General features: G+C 43.4%; 2 protein-coding genes across 4 annotated transcripts in view; both read left to right on the forward strand.

Annotated features, from left to right (window-relative positions):
- The window catches only part of ncoa2 (nuclear receptor coactivator 2), a 57,062-nt gene extending 38,950 nt beyond the window's left edge, over positions 1-18,112 (forward strand). For 2 of the 3 annotated variants that reach the window (XM_068581506.1, XM_068581505.1), the window contains exons 10-22: positions 602-749; positions 1,055-2,396; positions 7,860-8,058; positions 8,165-8,362; positions 8,896-9,105; positions 9,546-9,675; positions 9,884-10,058; positions 10,168-10,464; positions 11,167-11,244; positions 11,438-11,906; positions 12,744-12,921; positions 13,474-13,687; positions 14,793-18,112. In XM_068581506.1, coding sequence (XP_068437607.1) covers positions 602-749; positions 1,055-2,396; positions 7,860-8,058; positions 8,165-8,362; positions 8,896-9,105; positions 9,546-9,675; positions 9,884-10,058; positions 10,168-10,464; positions 11,167-11,244; positions 11,438-11,906; positions 12,744-12,921; positions 13,474-13,687; positions 14,793-14,804 — 3,650 coding nt within the window. In that variant the 3' untranslated portion in view covers positions 14,805-18,112. The remainder of the gene's footprint in view (positions 1-601; positions 750-1,054; positions 2,397-7,859; positions 8,059-8,164; positions 8,363-8,895; positions 9,106-9,545; positions 9,676-9,883; positions 10,059-10,167; positions 10,465-11,166; positions 11,245-11,437; positions 11,907-12,743; positions 12,922-13,473; positions 13,688-14,792) is intronic. The other variant, XM_068581507.1, reaches the window with a different exon arrangement.
- A 2,005-nt stretch (positions 18,113-20,117) lies between these two features.
- Positions 20,118-24,025, forward strand: prdm14 (PR domain containing 14). Its single transcript, XM_068582286.1, has 8 exons — positions 20,118-20,748; positions 21,000-21,053; positions 21,152-21,312; positions 21,410-21,680; positions 21,768-21,970; positions 22,415-22,516; positions 23,368-23,590; positions 23,856-24,025. The coding sequence occupies exons 1-8, from the start codon at positions 20,118-20,120 to the stop codon at positions 24,023-24,025; spliced, it is 1,815 nt and encodes a 604-aa protein (XP_068438387.1).
- The last annotated feature ends 2,679 nt before the right edge of the window (positions 24,026-26,704 follow it).

Raw genomic sequence — 26,704 nt, forward strand, 5'->3', positions numbered from 1 at the left:
CCGTCCCAAAAATGTTTTTAACTGCTTTGAAGTCAGTGTAAAACATAATTTTCTAAAAAATGTTTTACTTTTAGTTATAATGATCTATTTGTTTGTTTTTTCTCATAAAAACAGAGTTTAAATAGAAGTCATAATTTATCTCTAATATAAATTTATGTTGTGAAAACATCTCCTTCATTCAACTGGATTCATTCAAGTTTCCCATCAACACTACATTTTACGAGATTACATGTGAACAAATCATGGTAACGTTGTAATTTACCTTTTCCTAATACTCATATTCACTCAACAGCCTGAACGCATCATAACGGAACCGAATGGAATCTTTGTCCGTCAGCGGTGATGTCATTGTCAACTAGATCTCCTTCTGTCAATTTGAACACAGATTAATTGTTTACAACGTAACATTATGAGAGATCGGCAACTAGAAAAGCATAAATTCCGATAACGGTCATCCGTAAAACTTTATTTTTACGGATGAATCCATACGGATTACAGATTGATTGGTGTGGTCCATTAGTTCATGATTTATTTACTAGTTATCTGAGTGAGAAATGTTTTTCCTGGGTATCTACTGATATAAGTGCGTATGTGTCCTTAGTGCTCCGCCATGGCCAAGCCTTCAGCCCCATCTACCGTTTTTCCCTCTCTGATGGAACCATCGTGTCAGCCCACACCAAGAGTAAACTGGTGCGCTCGCCCGCCACCAATGAACCCCAGCTCTACATGTCCCTGCACATTCTTCAGAGGTATGTCTCACTACCTTCACTTGTGTCAGGAATAGAGAGTGGAAAACCTGTGGCATGAACCTCTTTACATGTTTTAGCCTGTTGATACCCTGGAGCGCGACCTGGTTTCATGTATTCTGTGTGGATGTAATGCAAGCTCGAATGTGTACATTCGTGCTTGCCAGGGGTGTGTGACATAAAAGTAAGTTTATTCAATAAGACATATTTAGATCATTAGTTAGATTAGGGTCAAAATGTCTACAGAACTTTCTTGGTAAAGAAAACTATTGAACTAATCAAATGTCCTATCTGTTTTAAACCTCTAGAGAGCAGACAGTTTGTGGAATGGCCCAGGACATGGGTCCTGGCAGTCAGGCCACAGGGATGGCTCCCAAACCGATGAATTCCTCTACGCCCTCCATGACTCCTCCAACCCCAGGCAGTTTGCCAGGTTCAGGGCCCCAGGGCCAAGACACTACCATCAGCAGCAACAGCACGCCTTTTTCCTCTCCAGGCCCTGCTGGTCCCAGAGAACCAGCAGCCATGGGGGGTCATATGCAGGGCTACCGTTTTGGCTGTCCCCCACCACATAACCACACTGGGGGCATGCAACCGCCACAGCAGGGCCCCAACTGGAGGATGAACAGTCCTTCTCGCGCTAGCCCCAGCCCAGCCGGTGGACCCCATCCACCTCAACAGAACTCTATGCTGTCTCCCAGGCACCGATGTAGTCCTGGGGGGGCAGGCAGCCCTCGTGTAGGAGGCCTGCACTCACCCTCCCCGGTGGGGATGTGTGGTGGAGGGCCTGGAGGTGCAGGTAGTAGTAGCACGGCTAGCACCCATGCTAACAGCTATACTAGTAGTTCTCTGTCAGCTCTGCAAGCCCTAAGTGAGTGCCACGGTGTAGGGCATGGGGCCTCTCATGCTCACGCACTAGGGTCTCCTGACCGAAAGATCGGCTCCCCAGCTGGGGTCACACCAGGGTCAGGGGTGAACACTCATCTGATGTCAAAACTTGGAGGAGGCAGTGGTGTTCCAGGAGATTCGTTTGGACCGCACACAGATGTTGGTCAGGGCCACACTCAGGGCCAGACAGAGGGCAACCTAGCTGAGCCCAAGGAGGAGAGGGAAGGGCCCCCTGAGGGCCACGACGCTCACAATCGTCTTCATGACAACAAGGGCCACACCAAGCTACTGCAGCTGCTCACCACCAAGCCAGAGCCTCTGGAGACGCCCCTGTCTCCAGGCGCTGGAGGTGAAGGTAAGGACCAGACGGGGAATGGGGTCCGGGGTGGCCTCACTGGAGGGAACACTCATGCTACATCCCTGAAGGAGAAACACAAGATACTCCACCAACTGCTCCAGAACAGTACATCTCCAGTAGACCTGGCCAAACTCACTGCTGAGGCCACAGGCAAAGAGCTGGGCCAAGACCAAAACCAGGGAGCTGGTGGCAACACTTCTGGGGCAGAAATGTCTCTTAAGCAGGAGCCCTTGAGCCCGAAGAAGAAGGACAATGCCCTGCTACGCTACCTCCTCGATAAGGATGACACTGGACTGAAGGACAAAGTACCTAAGCTGGAGCCTGGGGAGGTGAAGGTCGAAGGGGGCAAACACCCTCTTGTGAAGACGGAGAAACAAGACACGGGATACGACCGGGCTGAACAGGTTAGTTTTTACTAAATGCTTCTCCTTGTGTGTCTTACTTGTTTGAAAAATGGCATGTTTGTTGCTTGATTTTCATCTTTGAAATGTTGCAAGAACTAGAGCTGCCCCTTAAACTGAATGATTGTAACCTCTTCTCTTTAGTCAATTGCGGAAAAAAAAAAAACTAAAAGTTTTTTGCCTTGTGCTGCTCCACTTGCCTCGCCTCTCTGTCTGAGCATTAATCTGGGTTAGGTAGCAGATGTTGACTCCTCCAAGTCCCATGTCAGCATAAGATGCTACAGCTAAACACACAAACAGGATGGCAGACAGACAGACAGACAGACAGACAGACAGACAGACAGCATTTGTGACATATATATAGTCCCATTCAGATGTACAGTCTTGTCATATACGCTTAAGACGCCAGGCATGTTTTTTATTCACATATATAATAAACACATCTGGTCTTTTCACTGCCTATGCGTTGGCAGCACAAGCCGAGGGAAGCTATCCGCCAGCTTCAAACAACTGTGACATTTGGAAGGAGTCCCTGTGGTTCTCCAGCCATTTGATCCTGGTTGCGTTTGGCCAGAATCCGCGGGTTTGGCAGCGAGCTCAGGTCAGGCCTGGCGCTGAAAGAGCGAAGAGAAGGAAAGAGTAAAAGGGAGTGAGCAGGGAAAGTGTTGCTGGTTAAACTCAAAACTTCTGTGTTGCAGAATGCTGATTCTCTCATGCAGGAAAAAAAAACAGTGTTTGGTAAAACTCAACCTTTCATACAGGAAACCTGTGTATGACGCGCTCCACTAAACACAGAGCCAAGACACGAGTCTCGCAATATGTAGTTGTATCACACACATCACTGCCAAACCACAGAATTACATAGAATTACACAAAAGAACATGAACACTCTTGCATGCTTTGCTATCATTATTTATCTTGTTCCTCTGCTTAGACCAGTCTATAGTCTCTGGGATGTTCATGCCGTTTGTCAAAAACATCAAACAAAAGTCAAAATTATTGCAGAAATGACCTGTTCGGGAGAAGTGTGCAAAGACCAGTGTGTTGGTGTTGAAGAGGGTTGCTTTCTTTGTGGCTCATTTGTATTAAAACAGTGTGGGAACAGTATTTTCCCATGCAGACAGAGGGGCAGTGGCACATACTCTCAGCCAGCTATGTGTGATAGTTGTGTATGTACAGTATGTACTTTTCCACTTGGCATACGAAGAAGAGGAAAGGGCGATTGGACGGATAGTAAGAGCTGCTGAACTGAACAAAGAAGGAGAGATGAGAGAGGTGTAGATACCCCCAGGAGAGCCCAGCCTCGGCAGGCAGAGTGAAAATGATGAGCCATATGCTCCTGCATGTCCTCTCTGCTACCATGGAGATAGAGGGGAGAGGGAGTGGTGTGTTTGTAGAACAAGTAATGTACCAGAAACAAAAGAGGGAAATAGAAATTGAGCGAAATAGAGGCATATTATGTACGTCTTGATACTGAGGCTTTGTTTTCTCAAAGTGCCTACTGTGCTACTGCTTGTAACAAAGAAGAAATTGCACATTTAAATTGGTTAATTTCTGCCTTGTGCTGATGGTACAAATGAAATTGATGAAATCTGTGTTTCACAGTAAGATGGTGATTAAAGTGCTTAGAGCTTCAAATGGTGATTGTGATGGCTCAGTCACATTTTAACTCTGGTTTCCATCCCAGAACAAGGGCATTTGTTAACCGTGAATTAAGCCATGACTTCATTAGAGCCCTTACATGTGTGCGAGTGGGTTTCTGCTCCTTACTGGTGAACTGCAGCTCGGCCATGTGTGAAAGCTGACTGTACTAGTTAAAAAGTCCACTCATCCTTCTCTCCACTAACCTCACCCACTGCTTTATCACTGCCTCTCCCTCCTCTCTCCTCCTCATGATTGTTTGAGGGCTGAATTATTGATGGCTGGAGCAGAGCTAAATGAGAAATCAGAGTAGAGTTCTCTAGTAGGCTCTGCTAATGGCTGAAGGAACTACAGGTATGGTCATTTAGTCCCATGGCCCTATGGGCCGCAGGCTTATCTGTGTGTTTTACATGTGTGTGTGCGTTCCTATGGTCATCGCAGATAGTGTTGCGTAATCATCCACTACGTCTACGGAGGCTTAACCTGTTTCCCCAACAGTATCCTTTTTATAATGCACATTAATAATTAAATTCCTTTTTCGCTTTAATCCACACTGTATTACGACTCCAAAACATTGTCAAATTAAGCAGCCAATTATCGCTAATATTACAGAATCTGTTCACTCTGGGAACACAAGTTGCGCATGGCTTTGGCATGGGCAATTATTGCAGCTCAACCCATTATTGAGTATTTTGGTCATAAAAAGTATGCCAGATGTAGGTCACAATAGTTTCAGCTGCTCATTGACCCTGAATATCAGCAAGTGGGTAAAGAAACTAAATGACTGAATTGATCTCATCCAGTACAGTCTGGTCTTCTGTTTTAGCATAGACCTTAGTAGTTTCTTTCAATATTGCATTTCTTCTTTTGATACATAAAGAAATGATATAATGTCAAACCGCATGCCACATACTTTCCATTGGCACTCGCTTGGTGCTTGCTCTCAGGCAAATATCCTGTATCAGACATCATACAGGTCCTTTAGTACAATAAATGTCAGGCGTTTTCAAAAGCTGGTGAGCCAGAAGTATTTAAATATTATCATTACCTGAAGAACAGGCCCTGCCATCAGAAAATAATAAGAGCATGCTATACTGGATGTATTATATATGTTTCCACTAAAAAATATTTTTAATTTGTATTACTAGTCCCACAATAAAACCTAATCTTGCAGTGTGTGCCAACATTAGTTAATTTGCTGTGTTTTTCTTTTCGATTTGTAAAACCCTAAGATATCACACACAAATAAGTAATTCATAAAGTAAATAAGCAATCCATCTCATTATAAATGCCAGCAACAAAGAAGTAACAAGTACTCCCGATGTGGCAGTTAGCTTTCAATTGTTGCAGTGCTTAGAGTGCTGTTAACATTGCAGCACACTTTTTAAAAATATTGTCATTTCAGCTCTTTCACATGATAAATAGATTTTGGTCAAGTTGTTTTTGTTGACAAAAGGCCAGCGTGATTCTAGATTGAAATGACTTTTCCGTTTGCAGTTCTGCTTTAGCACCCTGATTTTTCAGTTCCCTTTGCTCTGAAATGTTCTGGGCAGGTCAGAGAGGCACCATGTCCCTGCAGCCCTTTGGTCCACATTGACATTACGGCCCATACTGCATGAGAAGTTGGGATTAGGAAGTTGTATCCCATCATTTCAACGTGCTAAATTACAGAAGTGAATTTTTGATTTTAAGCTGGAAGATTTAAGTCGAACTGTAAGAATACACATTTGCCAGAGCCACATCGCCAGCCTGATGTGAAAAAGTCAGCTTGTCTGCTGTTCTTAAGCACACAACTGTCCAGAGTGAGTGCCCTTTGCATCAAGCATACTTGAAATCTAAGAGGCCTTGTTAAAGTACATGCAGTTATGCCATTACACAAGTGTTGGTGATAACAATTAACAATTAAAGAGCACCAAATAAAGTAAAGTGTTAGTTTCTCTCACTCATGTTTACAAGTAGTTAATGCTGCTTGTTTGTGTGCCAGTTGTGGGGATAAATAAGGAGATAATCTCTAAAGTGAAAAACACAGGGTTTTAAATTATTCACGAGGTATACACTTAAACAAACAGCATCTTGTAATTCACAGCATGTGTCCTTAGCTGCTCTCCCACTGTGAGTACCTTTCTAACGTCAAGAACTTAACTAATGATCTGCAGATGGGTCGCTTGGCCTTACAAATCCCTGCAGTTTTAACCAAATATAGCATACCAGACTGAGATGCAGCAAACTTTGCTGTGCATGCAGTGACATGCATTGCACAAAGAGAGTAACAGGGATTGATAGAAATGGGACCCATTAAGGGTAAAAGCAACGAGAGAAGACGAGAGAATAGAAAGTGGGAGGAGAGAGAATTGAAGAGGAGGAGGAAAAGAGCAAGCTGAGAGCGTACAGGAGCATTACATCATTCCTGACCTCATTAGGGCTTTTCTCTCTCCCACCACTGCCACCCCCCACCCCTCACTGTGCTACTCTCTCTAGCTCTCCTACATCTTCCAATAAAGCAGATGTAGCCATAAGTCCTTGGCCACTAAAGATATCCATTCTATCAAGCATTTGTGGCAGCCCTGTAATCTTTGTTAGCATTTGCATGCCTAACATATACATGACATTGTCTGGAACAGTAAAGTACAGCATTGAAGCGGTGGCTGGTGTGCTGTTTTCTTGCTGTACAGTATGTCACGATCAGGAGCTGTCAGTGAATCCAAGTGTGCTGCACTCTCCTGGCCACTTACAGCCAGTGCAACTTATTTACCTAAAGTCCCTTAGGCCTCACTAAGAAGCGATGTGATCACCTACGTTGATGGTTCTGTTCAGTTGTGTTCTGCCATCTACATTTTGTTTATTTGTCTTTTTGTAAAATTAATTCAATACAGCAATGCTGCAATTAATGTTGCCAATAATGTCCCACTTATGGTCAAATTGTGCCAAAGTGGTTTTATTTGTTGTTATTGTAGGTTGTTGAGGTGTTGTATCAGAATGCATTATTTAGGGGTTCCTGTTATTTTGTCCACCACTCGTTGTGTCATAGATAGAAAGAGGAGACAGTGCCAGTGTTGTAAAACAAAAAACAGACTGTGACAGATGCATCTTAGTTGTAGCAATACTTCAGTTCAACAAAGGAAAGCAGATCCCAGCATGGCCTTGTCTTTGTTTAAGATAGTTGTGTGAAAAACTAAACAAAAACGGGCCAGATTGTCCAAAGCCCAGCTGTGTAAAAATGCAGCCTTGGGCTGTTTTGGGCTGGCTCAGTCCAGCTGTTTACAGTAGGGGGGCAGAGAGCAGTTCAAACTTTGGCACCAACGAAACTCCTGCCGCTTCATGCTTTGCTCCCATGTTACTCAGGAAAAAGCAGCTTCAGTAGCCTCATCTTTTAGCTCTTTGCTGTGTTGTACACTAAGCAAAGACACAAATATTGTTCAGATTATTACGGCATTCTTAAAAATTGCAATTTAAAAATGGTAAACTTTACAAAGGGGGGCTGACACAGTTGTGCGTTTTCAGGACCCCATCCGTTAAGCGTGGGTAGTATTGTCTGATAAGGTAAGTCAAGTGTGGCCTAGATTTGATTGAAAGTGGTCCATTTTATCCCGGGGTTACATCTCCATTATAAACAAGGCCAAGTCTGCCATTCCCATCTCAAAGATAAAGACTCCTCATGCAACTGTTGTCATGTTTATGTGTGCACTCAGTATATGTGTTTGCCTTTCACATGTTTTTGGTTTGTGTCTGCAGGTGAAGCAGCAATTGGTTTCTAAACGTAGGCCGTAAGTGGTTCATCTGCTTCTTGTTTTCACACTTTCCCTTTTCTCTCTGTGTTCTCTCCAGTCGTCAGAGCTGGATGACATCCTGAATGACCTGCAGAATGCTCAGCCGCAGCTCTTCTGTGAGCCGCGGCCCGTTTCGTTGCCCAGTCCCATGGACAAACAGAACATCATCAATGACATCCTGCAGATGTCCGAGACCAATCCTGCCGTGGCGGCGCAGCAGCAACACAGGGGCATCGTGACTGGCATGGGCCCAACGAGTGAGTCTTGCACACACTTTACGGTGTACCCCCATCACAAGATGCTAAATATGTAGCTATGAAACAGTACAAACTATTTAATGATTGTTCCATTTTCTGTCGTCAGACTTTGCGGGAGTCCGACCATGCCAGCCGGGCAGGGGTCCTGTAAGGAGCGTGTCTCTGGACATGAATGTGTCCCCCCAGCAGTCCTCATTACAGTACCCCATAAGGGCCACAAGCCCATACACTCTCATGCAGCAGCAGCAAGGCATGGTGGGAAGTCACGGCATGATGGCTAACCAGAGCGGTATGGTCAGCACAGGTGGGTGTGACAGTTATGCCTTTTTTTGTTAAAGCAGTGTGTTTTGATAACGAAATGAACCATTGAACCAGTGCCTATTCAAACAATGAGGCCTTGATTTAATTGTGTTCATTAAATTACTTGTGTAAGCTGAATGGACTTCCTTCAAAAATTGTCCATAGGGAATGTGTAAACACAAAAACATGTGTTATATCCAAAAGGCATCCTTTTGAATGATTTTGTCAACACCGCTGCTTTAAGGATTCTGAGGAAAGACCTCTTTACCTCTACCTCTGTGTCACTCTCAGCCTGTGACATATCATGTCATGGCACAGTGACTCACTTCCTGCGACAGGAAATATTTAGTCACTCACACTGGCACAGAGTTTCTGTCACTCCCACATATTAGCAGTCCTCAAACATCCCAGAGTAGGCCTAGTAGACTAGTCTTTTCACCTTATTATACACCGTGGCATCATGGGCAGTTTCACCGAGGTCTGTCCTGAGGAATTTCTCATTGTTTCTTGTCTCCATATTGGTGTTTGCTCCTCTAGGACTGATGGCTCCAGGGGGTCCACGTTCAGGCATGCAGCAGCATCGGCAGGAGGGCTGGGTGGGTTCAGCCTCTGCGCCTCCTCTGGGAGCGTCCGGCCCTGGGCAGCCAGGTCCCATGCAAGGCAGGATGGGGCCGAACGGTGCTCCCATGAGGCCCAACAGCCAGCCAGGGCCCCGACCGATGCTCCAGTCTCCAATGATGGCCAATGGTGAGAGCCCAGTGTGCCCCAAAAACATGACATCAAGTTTTAAAAGCAGAAACTAGATGACAATACAACATTATGAAGTAGATTCCACATTGACCCTGGATAATAAATCCCCCATCGTTTCCTCTACCCTGTCTTCCTAAAAATACAAAAGAGCTAAAGCATTTAATACAGAAAACTGAACAGATGAAAAGACCTCAACTCACCCATGTTATATTATTGCTGTTGATTGTTAAAGGTTGCCACCAAGTGGCTAACCATAGTACAGCACTAAAAAAACACATGTCTAACCTGATGCTGTGTGCTGGTTGTTCTGGGTTTAAGAATATTGATCATCATCTAGGTTTCCAGATGTTTTTCTTATAATAACAAAAGTTGCAGAATTGACTGTTTACCGTCAACGATCCGGCCTTAATCTGTTTGTTTTTTCTTCCCCTATTCAGCCCAACCTGATATGGATATTGGTATGGTCAGCCACCATTTCCCTCAACAACAGGCTCCACCCAACCAGACAGCCCCGTGGCCAGACAGCATGATGCCCATCGACCAGACAGCTTTTGTGAACCAGACGAGGTAACATGCTCACTTGCTAATTACATGTTTTTAATAATGTCAAAACATCTTACGGGCCTCACTCCTAAAGAGTAGCATTTATCTTGTCATCAAACTTCCCTATATGAGTATTTTGTCGTAATTAGATGGTCTAAGAGTTGTATTTGGTTGATACTGGGCAATATCATTGAGAAGCTATATTAAGTACCTCCTGTCTCCTCTTTCCCAGGCCGGTGCACCCTGCGCAACAGGATGAATTGCTGTGTAGTACGGGACATGGTTCCAGTGATGGCAGTGGAGTGGACGAGGGGGCGCTGATGTCCCAGCTGTACACTGCACTAAAAGATTTTGATGGCCTGGAGGAGATTGATCGTGCTCTAGGGATCCCTGGTCTGGTAGAACAGGTGATCTTACATTCATATTGTTTTGTATTGGTTTTAGTGATTTTTTATTATTATCTTTTATGGCTGTGCATTTCTTTTTCATTCATTTCTGTGGCTGTTTCTGTTTCAGAATCAATCAATGGAGCCGGACCAGTTCCCTCAGGACCCCTCCATGTTAATAGACCAAAAGCCTCCCATGTACAGCCAGCAATTTGGTCCCCCGCCATCCCACATGGCCCAAAGGGGATACCCAGGTGCCCCCATGCAAGAGCAAGGCTTCCACCCGATGTCTGGCCAGATAGGTCCACGCCCAGGTTACCCCATGATGAGGATGCAGGCCCGGCCTGGTCTCAGGCCCGCTGGGGTTGTCCCCAACCAGCCCAACGCACTACGACTACAGCTACAGCACCGGCTACAGTCACAGCAGGTACATGTGCATCTAGACTGCCATGACACTGCTGGGAGCGATCCTGTCCATTGATTTTAGAAGCTTTTTTTTTTTTGTCTTTCTGTAACCACACTGTTTGGTCAGTAGCTGTATGACTGAACATGCAGATAGAAGTTGTGTACTTATCCTTGAGGTTGACATTTTGGCAGCAATTCTGTGCGCACATGGAGTAGTTGGGACATTTATGTCTACCTGCAATGTGCTGCTCTTTCACTGGAATATCATTTAGATCCTCTTGGTCTCATACATTTATTTATTTTATATTTGTATTCTTGGTAGCACTTTATTAATGCTAAATGGTGTGTAGTTATTATAAAGCATGAGTAAACACTTAATTCATCATTTATAAGGCATTGTTCCAACATGAACACTCATTAGTCACTCATTATAAATGTTTTATTCTTGACTAATAAGCTTCACTACTATGCTTTTCATGATTGGATTTTTATACTTGAATGAGGAATTCCCCATTTGTAAATTAAGTAATATATATTGCAAACCAATTATTATGGACTTACAGATGATACACTAGTTATTATAAAGTGCGACCGTATTCTTCAATCATTTACGAGCTGAAAGGAAGCAGTACGTATTTAAATTGCACACTAATTAAGTATTTTAAAGATATTTGAATTCACTGGTGTTTGTCTTAACCTCTTCTTCTGTCTCTTGTCTCACCAGAACCGCCAGCCAATGATGACTCAGATGAGTGGTGTGTCAAATGTGAACCTACCTCTTAGAGCCAGTGCACCAAACCAGGTAGGTCACCGCTGCCATCACATCATCTGTCTGCACTGACATGTTGCTATGACTGTAGGTAGTGTTTTGTAGTTTGTTGACGGCTTTAAGTAAATTTAAGGCTTTATGTTATGTGTGAGGCAGAAGTAGACATACTTAATGTAGATCTATGAGACTTCTCTATTATCACACGTCATCCTCCTCCCACCTCCAGGGGACCATCAATGCTCAGATGTTGGCACAGCGTCAGCGGGAGCTGCTGAGTAATCACCTGAGACAGAGGCAGCAGCAGCAGCAGCAGGCCCAGCAGGTTCAGCAGCAGAGGAGCATGGCCATGAGGGCCCAGGGGCTCAACCTGCCTCCCAACATGGCTGCCGGAGGCATGAGTAACCCCCGGATCCCCCAGGCCAATCCTCAGCAGTTCCCCTACCCGCCCAGCTACGGTACCAGTACAGGCCTGGCCTCGCCACCTCCCCCTACCAGCCCCTTCTCCTCCCCTCTCTCCCCCAGCCTGCCCTCTCTCACCCAAAACCCCCAGCTCCACATGCATGGCACCTCCTCCTCTTCCTCCACCTCCTCCTCCTCACAGATGATGATGGGAAACTCAAACATGATGGGCGGACAGTACGGGGCCGTACTCAGCCCCCAAATGCAGCACAGTGCCTTTCAGTTTCCCAACTCAGGTACTGATCCTACACCCCAGCCCAGCACACACACATCACCCTACAACCGCTGTGTGTGTGTGTGTGCCATTGTGTCTGTGCGTTTTTGTGACTCTGATTGCACAGCATCACATGCTTTTTAGGAGCTGCAATCATCTGATTTGTAATATTATGCGCTGGTGACTGCATCAATCAGCTGCCATTGAGTGATCCAAGTCATACTGCATTCTTTACTCCCCAGTTATTTATTATTGCATAGGATTACCGGTCAGGAAGTGTAATCATGTACTTCTCGTTCTTCTGACCAAAATGGTCTCCTGGCTGTACATCCTTGCTCCACCAGAGGGCACCAAGAGCCCAATAATCAAAGTTTAAGGACTCATAAGATTGTGAGCAGGCAAAGCAATAATCAAGGCTGCACCTGTCAGTTTGACAGTGTGGCGATTAATCTGGACATAAACTGATAATCTAGTATAATAACATGTTTGATTTATCTCTCACACCTTAATCTGATTCTGACCTGCGGGTTTGTACCGAGCAATAACTTCTGCAAGACATCACTTCTCTCTTTCCCACTTCTCCCAAGCCATCTCTTTATTCCCTTTCTTCCTATTTCCTTGCCTGTTCTCTGCTTACATGCATGTAGGAAGTATTAGCCACTGTCATTAATTCTGAATGCAGACTGGAATGAACAGTCTTCAGTCACACTAATCATCATGTTTGCTCAGATGCCCATGGCACAACTGTACATGATATGCAATGCTGACATTTACTTCACTCCTCCACTCAGTATGTTGGCTTGTTGTTGAGTCTCTGCAGGTGCAGTGTGGTTGACCTATCTTAATGCGTCCTCCGCAGGTATGAGCCAACAGGCAGACGGAGGCTTTGGAGGCCCAGGCACACCGCAGAGCCCCCTGCTTTCTCCTCGCATGGCCCACACACAGTCCCCGATGATGCAGCAGAGCCAAGGAAACGCTGCTTTCCAGGGCTCCCCTGACATGAACGGCTGGCCACAAGGAAACATAGGAGGCAACAGGTAAAAACACATAAAACTTCTGTTGAAAAAAACTAGTGTCTGATTAGACCTTTAGGTTCTAAGGATATCACAAACTCAAATAACCAGAGCCAATATATGTCTTTGAATCCATTTCGAAATCATAGAAGAAAAGACACCACTAACAACTTGTCCAAGAATCATCAAGTTTCTCTGTTTTTCTTCAGTATCACAATCATTTTGTGATGGTTGTCTGTTGATGAGTAAAGTGCAAACAGGACCGCTTATAAACTGATATGGCATTCTATTAAGAGTAAAAATTTGGCAAAATGTAAATTTAAAAAAATGGGTTCATGTTGTAGCCACAGCTTACTCCACGCCAACCTTGTACTTCCAACAACAACTTTTTTCTGCTACTTTCAGTAGTTTTTTATTGTGTACATGCTTATTGGAAACATCAAACTTTGAATAACATTAAAGGATTACTCAGGTTCATCCAAACCCTAACTCTCCTTCATGCTCCTGAAGGAACCTTTCTCCTTCCATTGATAAATGTTTGACCTCACCCATCTTCTTCTCCTTTCCTCTCCCCAGTATGTTCTCACAGCAGCAGGCATCGCCGCAGTTCACCCAGCAGAGTAACAGCAACATGTACAACGGAAATGGCATGAACCTCAACAACGTCTCTATGGCCGGCAACATGGCAACCAGCAGCATGAGCAGCATGGGCCAGATGGCCGGACAGATGAGTGTCACGTCCATGCCCTCAGGGCCCTCACCCGGCTTGCCCTCCTTGGGGCAAGAACAGGTAAACACAGGGTTAAGTTAAGACCTTTTTAGAACTAGGAGCAAAACTTACAGTTACAAATTACACCGTTGGGCATCCTTTAACATAGCCAGACCATAGAGGTTTTGAGGGGGACCCAGTAATATCTTTAAATTAGCCCATCGTAGGCATATAATACAGACACTTGCAGAGTTTAAACCTTAGAGGTCAACAAAATGGACCCCTTCCAGTTTTACACAGTAAGAAAACTAAAAGGTTTGTCTGTCTTTCTCCACTTCCTATGCATATGTTTGTCTCATCGTAAGACCCTAAGTGTTTGGGTACATTTATTGAACAGCCGTGCTAGTGAATAATTTACTCAGTAGTTTACGTAACTCCTCTAGCTGGTGTTCTGATACTTCACTTGAACTTAGAGGACAATGATGTAATTAGCAGCGGGCACTTTAGAGCCAGACCATTTAGCCTATATAGAATATAGAGTTACTGTATGATGTTCAAGGGCTGGCATGTCTGGACCGAGTCAGCTGGTTTGCTTAACATGGAAAACGTGACTCCTTATGGCACAGGTCCGTCAAACCTACATAAACAAGTCAGACTTTAAATTGAAAGACAACTTAAAAGTACAAATATTTTTACTGTCAGCACTCCATTTCTGGTGAGTATTTAATGTCAACAGAGTTAATCCTTCTTCCTTTGTCTCCCTGGTATTGTTAGCTTTGTATATGTGAAATGCACTGTTGTTGTCCATAATGCTTTTAAGCCCAATAAAAGGCCATGAATATTTAACCAAGGTGCTGCTGTTTGATTGTCTGCACTTCAGACTGTTGTAACACACCAGTATATCTGTCACTTGATTTATCCTCCTTCCAAGATTATAGAAATATATTGGCACTTAGATTATTTCAATTATTTACTGTTTGGCCATTAGCGCAGGCTTTTGTGATTTACTTGTTTAAGGCTTGACGACGTGTTCCAAGAAGGATTTCTCTTTGTTTATAGTCTTTTGCACATGTGACTGGATTACTCCAGACAAGTCAAAGTTCTGCAAGTTCAAGTGTTTGGTTAAATTGTGTATTTTATGAGATGCTTCACAAGTTGTGATCTAATATGTGTCATTTCTCTGCAGAAGTACTGTTGACCCTCATGGAGTTCCTAACCTGAACCTCACTGATCAGCTGGAGCAAGGAGCGCGTCGGCCCTTTAAAAATTGTACAAACATGTAACCAACCGACTGCCCCTTGAACCAGCCGGGCGGTGCCCTGACCTTGTCTCCCCAGCCCACGTTTTGCCGTCAGTCCCAGCTGGGCCTCTTCGGCCGCCCCGGAGGAGCCTGGACCCGAACAGACACACACAGGAGAGTGAAGAGGGCTGGGGGCGGATGGCGGATCCATGTGCAACATGCCTAACCCTCCTGGAGGAGAGCCTTGTGATGAGCCAGTCTGTCTGCCTGTCCAGCTGCATTCACCGTAGTGTGACTTACTGTAGGCCTCCTGGTGGGGGGGGGACATCGACCTAAGGGGGCAGCAGTGGTTGGGATCCCTTGTTCTGATGAATGTATTCCTCTCAGTGGACAGCGGCCATTTACAATCTCATCTCAAAAATGATGTACACTGATTTTTCTTTTGTCTCCTTTTTTTCTCTCACACACATTTGTGACATTTCCACATAGTTCCAAAATGGCAGCAAAGACTCCAAGTTATGTTCAAATTCATTGATGGAGATCAAACACTTAGCCGGTTTTGCCTTTTTGCTGTTCTTTATTTTATTATTATTTTAGTTTTTGTTGTTTTTTTTCTTGTGAGAATTAAGATGTAGAATTAAGATATGGTTGGAGAAAAAAAATGACCTTGAAAACACTGCAGAAGAATGGTTTGAGTGGACTGGTGATTTGTATGATTAGACTAATTTAGTCAAGAGGTTTATATAGTGTATTAAATTAAGTTTTATTTTTCTGTATAGATTCATTTTAATTATTGTAGATGATTCTTTATCCTAGTAGCAAGAAGAAAAAAGATTTCTAAAAGTGTGAAAGAGGCACTTTTTTATCATTTTAACAGTAATGGTTGTATTCTTTCTGAGAAGGTTCTTCTATTAACATGAATAATGGATTATACTTTGGTCCTTTTTAATTTCAGAAGAAGATCTCAATCATATATGGTTTAATAATGAATTTCAGAGATTGTACATACCAATAAGTAAAACATTGTCTTTCCTATTTATTTTATTCCTTAGGGTTTGATTCCCCCCGTCTGGTCACAACTGCCTCTTAAAGCAGAGAAAGTTGTTTGTTTTTTTTGTTTGTTTTTGGGAACTTTACAATCTGATGTTCTGGTACGATGCAGACGGGTGAGGGTGGGAGGTAGGGAGGGGTCGTAAGGGGGTGTGCTGTGTATACAGTGTACAGATTATCGCTTGCTTCTCTGCCTTTAGCATAGAACACCATAAAAAAAGAGAAAAAAAAAACATATACAAGTTCAACACAGCCATACAATAACTCAAAAAAATAACAGATGTGTGCTTTCTATGTTGTCTGGAGTGAAAAGTGCTTCATACAAGCTGCTAGGTGCAAACTGTTCTGGTGTGATGTAAACAAGCAATAACGATTACTTGAGAATCACTTGGGGTTGTTTTTTTTTTTTGTTGGTCTTTTTGTTTTTGTAATTTTTGTACAGTTTCCTGAATAAAAAGGACACCTTTTTGCTCCACGTTTGGGTGCAGTATTAAACACAGTTTTTTATGGCAGTTTGTACCAAGAAAGTCTACATCCACTCGCAGCGTTCCTAATAGATTATGCAGCATTGGCTGAGGCCTGCAGAGGGAAGTCGATTGTGGTCCCCTTGTTGACACACGCCCTCTCTGCCTCCAGCCACTCGTCTATCAGAGGTCAGAGTTAAGACTGCACGGCTCATGAGCCCTGCTCTGACAGACATTTAGCCATATTTTATGACCTCAGGCACTTGGTTCAACTATAAAGTGTTCAGTAATGACATGCTATTCTTGTGCCCCTGTAGGGGTTCGGTTTGACCTTCACAAGATGTTAAGCAAGTCATCTTCTCTAACCTCAAAAGTACATTTTCCTCAACGACAAAAAAAAAAAGCAAACATTTTTATAACTATTTTAACCCAGGACAGACTTGGAGCAAGCCAAATAATCCTCACCTTTTCAATTGGATTTCTGAATTCTACCAGCTTTTATTTTCATAGGGAGACGACCTGTTGGTTAGCATGCTTTGAGGCCCACGCAAAACTAGAAATTAACGATGATGTCACTTAACAGGGTCCTAATGTAGATGTTGCAGCATAAAACAGGAAGAGAATCATTCTGAATGTATTGTCATTGAAGGCCTGAGGATGTGACTGATGGTGTTTATCTCAACATGTTGACAATGTGGTGTTGTACAGTTGTACCATGCTCTTCTCAGCATTTAGATAGGATGTTGCCTGTTGTTGCTTCTTTTTGCTTCTTGTGTAAATGAAATTTGAAGCTGTAGCATGGCAACTTTGGGACAAAAGTCTGCATTATTGTTGTGACTGTCATCATTGCAGACGTCCTGCAGTTGTCTTGCTGTGGGCCTACAGGAGATCACTCTTTTTTGTTGTTGATAAATGCTGTTTTGATTGTATCATACAGTTGTGCAGGACAAGCCTTTTTGAGCCATTTTAAAGAATGATTCACAGCCCTCTGCAAATTTCCAAAGATTGTCAAGATTTTGAAAAGATTTAAAGCCATGTGGTAGCAATGCATTTTTTAGCATTTATAATGAGGACAGGAGCAAATAAATGATTTTGCCCCTTACAAATATCCAGGCTTTTGACCCACTAAACAAAAAAAATATTTTTTTCTCTTTTAACTTATATGGTTTTGAAGAACTTTAAATGCCCTTTTGTATTGTCTGCCAATTTCTTAGAGCTAAGATGCAACCTTGAAATGCTAAGAACCCTAGCATAATGCCTTAGATTTTGTCTGTTCTCGTTCTTGTACATTACACCGCTGTCTGTATAAATTTGTAAAATGACTTGTGTACAATATTGAATGGGTGCATCATCGCTCAACTCTTCGCAGTTGCTGGAGACTCGGTCACAGTTGAACTGTCCCTCACCATTGCTCTCTGTTCTGTGTTGGGTTGAAGACTCATTTATTTCCCCCTCTCACTGTTTGTATGGAAAAGATGATGCATAGGGATATTGAAGCAATATGTAATATACTATATGGACTTTCTGAGGAAAGCTTACTGTTGTGTTTTCCCCCCCCAGATATTTTTTTTCTGCATTGTTCACAGGAATCACACTGTATACCTGCATCCACCTTTGTACCCCTAGTGTGTGTGAGCGTTTTATGCAAAATTAGATATACAAGAGAAGTTAAAACCACAGTTATGCAAGTTGTGAACTAATATGGCTTCGCTGATGCTATTTGCCTTGTAAATAAAGAATTCTGTTATTGCAGTATTTATTCGGGTGACTCTTATTTCATGTGATTAAAACCACATCAAAAAATATATCTATGGCCTCCATGCATTGTATTGTCCCCAAATCTAAAAACTGCACAAGCTTTACAGACTCAAAGGACAAAGTAAATTATAATATATATTCAAATAAATACAATTAAACTGTAAAATATATATATTTTAGTAATAGCCTCAATAAGGACGAGAAAATAATTGCATTCAGATTTTTAGCGAGTTATTTCTTTTTGGTTCATGCTTAATTAAATCGCCTAAATTAGTGATATAAATACATTAATACTGTATTTCTTAGATTTTGGAGCAAGCCTATATATAAACGAATGACACACTAGCATGTGCCTGCTTGCAATACTCAATATAAATGTAAAACTCGACAAGAAAAGACAATTTAAAATAAAAAGAGCCATAACGATACAATAGAATTACCATTAAGCTCGTTGAAAGATCCGAATGTGCTGTCGAAACTAAATATAAAGATCCAGTTTTACTCGTTTTGTTGATGCAGTTTAGAGCCGAGAGGAAAGATTTGCGCCGATTAACGAGACCATTCTTTTCTCTTTTCCTAATTCACCACATCCAAGTCATAACAACACATATCTAGACTCCACAGGAGATCCCTCAGATACAATCGGATAATGTGTGCGTGTGCGTGTGTGTGCGTGTGTTGGGGTGAGGGTCCTCATATGGAAATGAGAGGATCTCATTGTAGCAGAGGAGGGCAGACGGGTGCGCTGAGGTTAACGGGTGGGCTGTCCCTGGGAAGATGTATTCCTGCGGGACATTGAGATGCATGAGCTCGAGCTGATTCCTGGCCAATAGGAGGAAGGTGCTGGGGGAGACCTGCCTGAGTACAGTAGCGGTGCCCTCAGATGACCACCGGCCACCACGCAGGCGGAGAGCAAGGTTCCCGCAGCACGTTGCGCACTGAAGTTTAGACCCGCTGCGCGTGTCCCTGCACAATGTGGAGAGATGTTGCGTTTGATTTGATACCCGGGGCTTGTTGAGACTGAATCCTGGACATGACGGACACAACTTTGGAACATCTGTAATTTATTTCACGAGGTAAGCTTCTTTTTTTCTTCCCTAATTACTTTAAATTGCAGCACTTTTATAAAATAAACACAGACTCGCTAAGTTATCTGTGACTCGTTTTATGTGATTAATTCTTTTTTTTAAATGCTACATGAATAAGATAATCAAATATGTGTTTTATATGGTGTATGTCACAAAGGATGACACTCATTAATTCCCTTTTAATTTAGTAATTTGATTAATTCAACTTTGTTTTATTGTTCCTAATAATTTCCTTTAACAAATACTGCGCCAACATTTCCCCCACTGATATGTTTTTTCCCCGCACTGACAGTAATTGTAAGGTCTATAAAAGGCTTCATTAATGGTGACCTCTGCTCTGGCTGACTGTTCTTTAATTAGTGTCATGACCCTGATTTGTCTCTCTATTTACTGGCTGATTGGTAAACGGTTCCTAAAAAGAAAACACCTTTAGCCGCTCGTTTAACGCCGCTGATGAACATCTGACGTGTGTCTCTGTGTCCTCTCAGCTGGAAATATTGCACAATGGGCTGTTCAATTTCACCGTGGACTGCTTTTACTTATTAAGCAATAGATGTGTTCAATGTTTTCCTCTGCAGTTGTCCATATTTCTTCCTTTGTTTTTTTGTTTGTTTTCATTTTAAAACTGAATGTGTGAATACGTTTTAGAAGTTGTCGATTCAATAAAACAGTGTTATAAGAATCCAATGTATTAAGATGAGTATGTTAGCTATCATTTGTATGTTAAAAAGCATTTCAAAATCAATTCAGGGGAATCAACCTCTCTTGACGTCATGTTTCCCCTTTTAGATGTCTTGCATTAAACTTTTATACCTCACCCTCACTTCCTCTCCCACCCTCCTCTCCCTCTCTCTCTCTCTCTCTCTGAAGGGTCCACGTCTCCATCTGACCCGTCTCCACCCGGTGCTGTCATGTCGGTGTCTCTGTCCAGCATCCCGGTCGTGCTGAAGGACAAGAGCTGCTTCCCGGCCGGCATGCTGAAGGGCAGTCCGGCTCGGGGCTTCTACCCAGCCCCTCTCCCCGGGCCCCACCACCCTCACTACATGGACTTCTTCCCGCGGACTCACAGCCTCCTCCACCCGCTCAAGTCCCTCGGTCGCCTGGTGTCGGACACTCAGGCGAGCCTCCCGCTCCACCTGCACGGCGGAGCGCCTCCGTTCCACCACCAGCACGCGGCGTTCCTGCACGGACACATGTTGAGCGCCTCCGGCATCCCTTACCTGAGCCAGGTGTTGCCCGGACAGCCGCTGTACTCCAAGCCGGAGGAGCTGGCCGCCGTGGTGACCGAGCACGCCGCCGGTCCTCTGTCCTCGGACTTCAGCAGCCCGTCCAGCGAGAGGTCGTCCTGCGCCTCTTCTTCTTCTTCTTCTTCCGCCTCGCCGCCCAAACAGAGTTTGTTTCGCCTCCAGTCGCTGGAAAAAGCGCGCGCGTCTTATAACTTCAGCGAGGATGACTTGTTCATGGTGCTCTACGGTTACTCCGGCAGCCAGGAGCGCTCCGTGGGTCACGCGATATCCGGACTGGCCCTGCCCGAAAAGTCAGGTGAGACTTCCGCCTAAATTATGGGATGCTTATTTAGTTTCATACGAGACGATGTGGCGGGATAGTTTGCGCTTTTTGGTGTGCCGAGAAATGGCCTTCAACATAGGAACAACTGTCTGCTGGCTGTGCTGATCACTTTTAACTAATAATTAGTTATTAACGCCTCTCGTTATTTCAGAAATGTTATTTATTAACCCATTCATGTGTGTGTGTCCCATTGGCTCATTTGTGTTTGTTTTCTTTTTTTTCAGTTTCTGACTCTCACACTCATCCACTAGACCAAGAAACTCTTGAACTTCCTGAAGGTACGACTTTCATTTCTCAAATCACTTTAATTCCGTGTGTCTGAATCGATGGCGGCGCGGCAGAGATGTGACTCTTGTTTTTGGACTCCGTGTCGCAGGGCTAACCGTCGTACAGGCAGCTTGGGGAAACGTGTCCCACTGTGGAGTTTTCACAGACAACAGCAGCATCCCGCAAGGCACGCGCTTCGGTCCTTTCCAGGGGAAAGTGGTCAATACCAGCGAGATTAAAACATACGACGACAACACTCTCATGTGGGAGGTAATGTGTTGCAATTCCTACTCCAAGTCGGGTGTAGAGCCCACCAGGAAGGGGAGCAGACGGTTTGAACTCACACTCAATGTAACGTCTGCTTCAGGTGTTTGAAAACGGCCGGCTGAGTCATTTCGTTGACGGCAGAGGAGGCTCAGGAAACTGGATGTCTTCTGTGAAGTGCGCTCGTTTCCCAGAGGAGCAGAACCTCATCGCGGTGCAGATCCAGAGTCAGATCTTCTACGAGGCCTGCAAAGAGATCCGGCCAGGCCAGGAGCTGCTGGTGTGGTACGGAGACTGCTACATGCAGTTCCTCGGCATCCCTCTCACCCTGAAAGACGCCAGAGAAGAACACGGCGTGATTTCTCCCCCTGAAGGTCAGAACCCGACCTTCTGCTGCTTTGCCTCTCTCTTCCTCTGATTTGACCGCCGCACTAAACTTCTTGCTGCTGTGTTTTCCTCAGATAGCGATGAGGGTTTCAAGTGTGACAGATGCGGGAAGGTGTTCGCATACAAGTACTACAGGGATAAACATCTGAAGTACACGCGCTGCGTGGACCAGGGCGACCGGAAGTTCCCCTGTCACCTCTGCACCCGATCTTTCGAGAAGAGAGACAGATTGAGGATCCACATTTTACACGTGCACGAAAAACATAGACCTCATAAGGTACTGAAAACAGTCCGTGTGCATGTACGTATAGTGCAGGGTATCTATTCCATCCTCGTATTGCCAGGCCATTACGTCATTGCACCGTGCAGTAAAGTCGACAGCTTTACGCAATAGTTGATGTGGTGCTGAAGGGACAGCTCCCTGCAGCGTCACTTCGAAACGGATGCTTCGGGTTTTTATTGGGCCTCTTAAAAAGGCAAATTATTTTAAGACCTTTAGTTAATGATAACCTTTCATTCAGCCTGAAGCATCACAACTATATGGCAATACAAATACGTTAATTAAAAAAATACAACCCCACAACTGTTATGCAGGACACACACACACACACAAATATGAGTTTAGGTTAACTTGTTTTCCAAAGATATGACCCATTTAAATGGCTAAATAACGAAATAACTCTTGATGTGTCATGTTGTGTGTGTTATGTCTGATCCGCAGTGCTCAGTGTGCGGGAAGAGTTTCTCCCAATCGTCCAGTCTCAACAAACACATGCGCGTGCACTCTGGAGAGCGGCCATACAAGTGTGTGTACTGCAACAAGGTCGGAGGCCCTTTTGTTTCGATTGAATATTACATTTTGCCACAATTATCAGAACTGTGGTATGTTATGTTGTCAGATATCGTTTTAAACTGTAACATCATAATATATTGTATCATTTCATTTCAGTTTGACACGTAAACAAATAAATAAAAATAGAAGAAATTAGATTGTTGATGCTGAACAGAAGAGTCATACATCTTCTGGTTTCCGGTCAAGACTTCAACTAATGGAAGTATTCATCTTCATGATAGTAATGTTTTTAGTCTTCTTGTCCTGCTCATTACTCCTCTTCTCCTGCGCGTCTTTTTAAAACCTGCAGCCCGCAGTTTGAAAGCATTTAGTGCCTTCTCATTTCATGGTGCATTTGGCGCGAGCCCCTCATTATTGTGGCTCTCGGCGGCCACACTCCACGGAGACACTTACATGCTAATTATCGCCAGATGTACACCCACCCTTTTGTCTGCTCAGATTATACTTTTAATTTACGGCCCTGGAATGAGCAGAAGTTTGTTTTTGGTCCTTTCTTCTCGATGTCTTTACTCTTTTTTTATACACCCGGAGAGTGTTTTGTTTAACCTCCTTCATCCTTATTTGGGGAACTTAAGCAACATGCAGGCTTTTTATAAGAGCTAGGATTCGTTATAAAAAAAACAACAACAACCTCAGACCCATTTTTATTTATTTTTGTATCAATAATAATACATAAATGAATTAAACAATAAATAATTGCAAGAGACGATACTTTAAACCAGTTTAGCGTAATGAGCTTTAATACATTGAAACACAGGCGCGTGCATCTCTAAATAAAATACAAGGGCTTATCTGTTTCATTGGTCTTTCCTCTCGTCCAGGCCTTCACTGCTTCCAGCATCCTGCGAACACACATCCGCCAGCACTCCGGAGAGCGGCCCTTCAAGTGTAAGCACTGCGGGAAGGCCTTCGCCTCGCACGCCGCACACGACAGCCACGTCCGGCGGACCCACGCCAACAAGGACAAACCCCAACCCTGCGACGTGTGCGGGGCCACTTTCCAAGATGAACAGGAGTTCAAATATCACATGAAAACACATACAAGTAAGGAATTGGTTTTTTTTCCATCACAATAAATATAAATATTAGGCAATCTCTCTTTTTTTTTTGTTTTACATTTTATTATCTGGATATGATTAAATGTTGGTTTTCTAATGTGATTTTAGAAAAGCATTAAAACAATCAATTATTAAGAGTTTTCCTCGCCTCTATGTTGCGAGTATACATGTTATGTCTGTATTACAAATATGTTGCATTGTGTGCTCTTTGAAACGTGGTTATTTTATTGAGCTATGTTCTCACTCTGCAGACAGGCAGATCTTGGACAGCACACTTGTCCCTCCTCCTCCAGGAAGTGGATTACATCAAGGCTCCGTGAATCCAGCGAAGGACAATCCAAAAACACAGAACAACGCCGGACAAAACTTTCCTCACACTGGTTTAACAGTTTTAAATCCAGAGTATCGGCCCTGGAACTGAGCAAGCCCGTCTGAGTAAATCCTGCCAAAGAAAACTCTTCTAATTGTGGGTAATATGTTACAGAATACAAATATCACAAAAGACTACATCTATACAGGAACATTGTGGTAATACCATGGGAGATCTCGTCGCTTTTCTTTATGTAAATGCTGCTTAAGAAAGAAAAACATCTTATAATGTAAGCCTATTGCAATAGGCTCATCATAATTTAAATTGTAGGCAAACATATGTCTAAATCTATTTATAATATGTTAAAATATGATGTCTGTTGTTTTCTGGTTTAAAGATTTTACTCTGTGATTGTTTGTAAACACATTGTGATTCCGTAATAATAATAAAACTGTTATTATTTTTATTATTGCTATTAATGTTATATTATTATTATTATTATTATTATTATTATTATTATTATTATTATTATTATTATGGGTTTTCTTGCATCGACAAACGCTTGAAAAGCAAAGCTGTTTTTTATCATTGTAGAGTTGAGCCTATACTTGTGGACGAAATAAATGTTATACCCTCTCTTAATTTATAATGAAAGATACAATTTTTTACTGTAATGTAAGGCTGTCAAAGCGATCGAAAGTGTGTCCGTTTGTTCCCTGCCAGCGTCCGCTTTTTCAGGATTACAAAATAAACAATAAGCGCATGACAGGAGTGTTGGTTTTTGGTTATTAATGTCTGAATTGAGCATGTCCTGCATTGGAATCTCAGTTGACAACAAATCAACTAAATACTGAAAGATTTCTGTCAGAAATGTGGCAGAAAATATGATTTTTAAAAGAAAGAGGATTTCAATCCCTCCAAAAAAAATGTTCTTCCTTTTGTTATGTCATCTCTCCAAAAGTGCTGTCCATCAGTCTTGTTAAATAATTCAGATTAAGCTCCATGGATGGTGTCCTGGTTAACGTTTTTGCATCTGCATCCATGTGTGTGTGTGTGTGTGTGTGTGTGTGTGTGTGTGTGTGTGTGTGTGTGTGTGTGTGTGTGTTGTGTGTGTGGTGTGTGTGTGTGTGTTCTTACGGAGTGCATGTGAGCCTCTGCATGCATCCTGTCTGGGTTTATTTGGAGCCAAGTGATGAATTGAAGGCTGCACGCTCGCAGTAAAGACGAACAAACCGCCCTGGACCAAATGAATGACAATAGAGTGCAGCAGTAAGGTGGTCTATTGCTCCTCACACAAAGGAACTCGGCATGACTCACATCTGCCCTCACACTGTCACCAACTGTCCCACATGTGTTGTCCTGAGACACATCGATAGATAGATAGATAGATAGATAGATAGATAGATAGATAGATAGATAGATAGATAGATAGATAGATAGATAGATAGATAGATATGAATATATCTTGCGGTGTGTGTGTGTGTGTGTGTGTGTGTGTGTGATCCAGTTGGACCTGTTGGTGGCTGACTGATGAAACGTGTCCAGCCGTTGTCTCAGTGCTCTGTGATGTCACCTTTAACCTCTGGGTCATCATACTTCGCACGAGGGCACGCAGTCAGACACAACAGTGCTGCCACAGTGCTAATAGAGAGCTACAAAGAATATTGAAGCATTGGCTGAAGAGAAATAATGAAGCAAAAAAGCACAAAAAAGACATGAGCGATTCAGTAATGACAACGCTTGGACGTTAAAATTGGGCTGAAATCTTCCTATTTTGCCATCAGTGAATAAGAGCCTGACGATTACGCTCTTCTTTTCTGTTCTTCCTCCTGGGCCGTCTGCAGGGAGAGGAGTCAGTCCCACTCTATAACCTCTCTGTTTATTTTCTGTAACGGATGGACAGCAGCCTTCAGGGTCAGAGGGCACCTCCTCACTGAATGTTTAACAGCCTCCCTCTCCCGTCAAATGGCTGAAATATGGATGCTTGAACAAGTGTAGATCACCCTGCGCCTCCCATGTATACAACCCCCGAGCCTCCACGAGGGGCCTGCTGTGAAAAGAGAAGATACTCCCTTTTGTGGCCTTCCGGGAGCGCAGGGGTGGAGGAGAAGGATGACGAAACAAAGACAGAAGGAGAAAAAAAGGAGAATGAGCTGCCAGAGCTGAAATACTGAGATTGTTAGCAAGCCGTGCTGAAAGACTGGTTTTATAGCGCCTCTCTGATTGGCTGATTTAGGACTCCTAGGACGGCTCCAGCATGGTAGAATTTTTATCCAGGTCGTTTATACGGATTGATTTCACACTTAACCTCCTGGCAAGTTAACAGGGCCTCTGGAGGCCTATCCATCAGATCCATCTCTATATTAATGTGATATTAATGATAGGAGCTCTGGGTCTTTATGGCTTAGGTTTGCTGACGTGAATTCCCTCTGAGGTTAAAGCAAACGGCCATAACTCTCTCCTGAGCAATGCACAATGTCATCCCATCACTGAATATGTTGTTGTGATCAATTAATAATGTCTATTGATATAAAGAAGAGACTACTGGCGCAGGGATGGCTTACCACCTGCTTCATGCTTGTAAAATGCATTTGCTCTACAGTATGATTGATATACCTCTTCTCTTCTCCTCCTTTCCGTCTGATGAAGCCAGTGGAGCTGAGTGGTCAAATATTCTGATGTATTAGCTTCTATTGATTGCCTAATAGCTGTATGTGTAGTGTGTTGTGTTTGCTGTAGTCCGGCTGATGTTGAGACTCACTTCGGGTTCCAGACAGGCCTCAGACTCTC

The sequence above is a fragment of the Clinocottus analis genome, unplaced genomic scaffold, assembly GCF_023055335.1.
Source record: "Clinocottus analis isolate CAN_PGR_092001 unplaced genomic scaffold, fCliAna1.0.p SCAF_18, whole genome shotgun sequence".
Taxonomy (NCBI): Eukaryota; Metazoa; Chordata; class Actinopteri; order Perciformes; family Cottidae; genus Clinocottus; species Clinocottus analis.

Excerpts from the sequence above, each read along its gene's own strand:
- prdm14 (XM_068582286.1), top strand. The coding sequence starts at position 20,118 with ATGTCGGTGTCTCTGTCCAGCATCCCGGTCGTGCTGAAGGACAAGAGC. Across the intron at positions 20,749-20,999 it reads GGCCCTGCCCGAAAAGTCAG|TTTCTGACTCTCACACTCAT; the intron begins GTGAGACTTCCG and ends CTTTTTTTTCAG. Across the intron at positions 21,681-21,767 it reads CGTGATTTCTCCCCCTGAAG|ATAGCGATGAGGGTTTCAAG; the intron begins GTCAGAACCCGA and ends TGTTTTCCTCAG.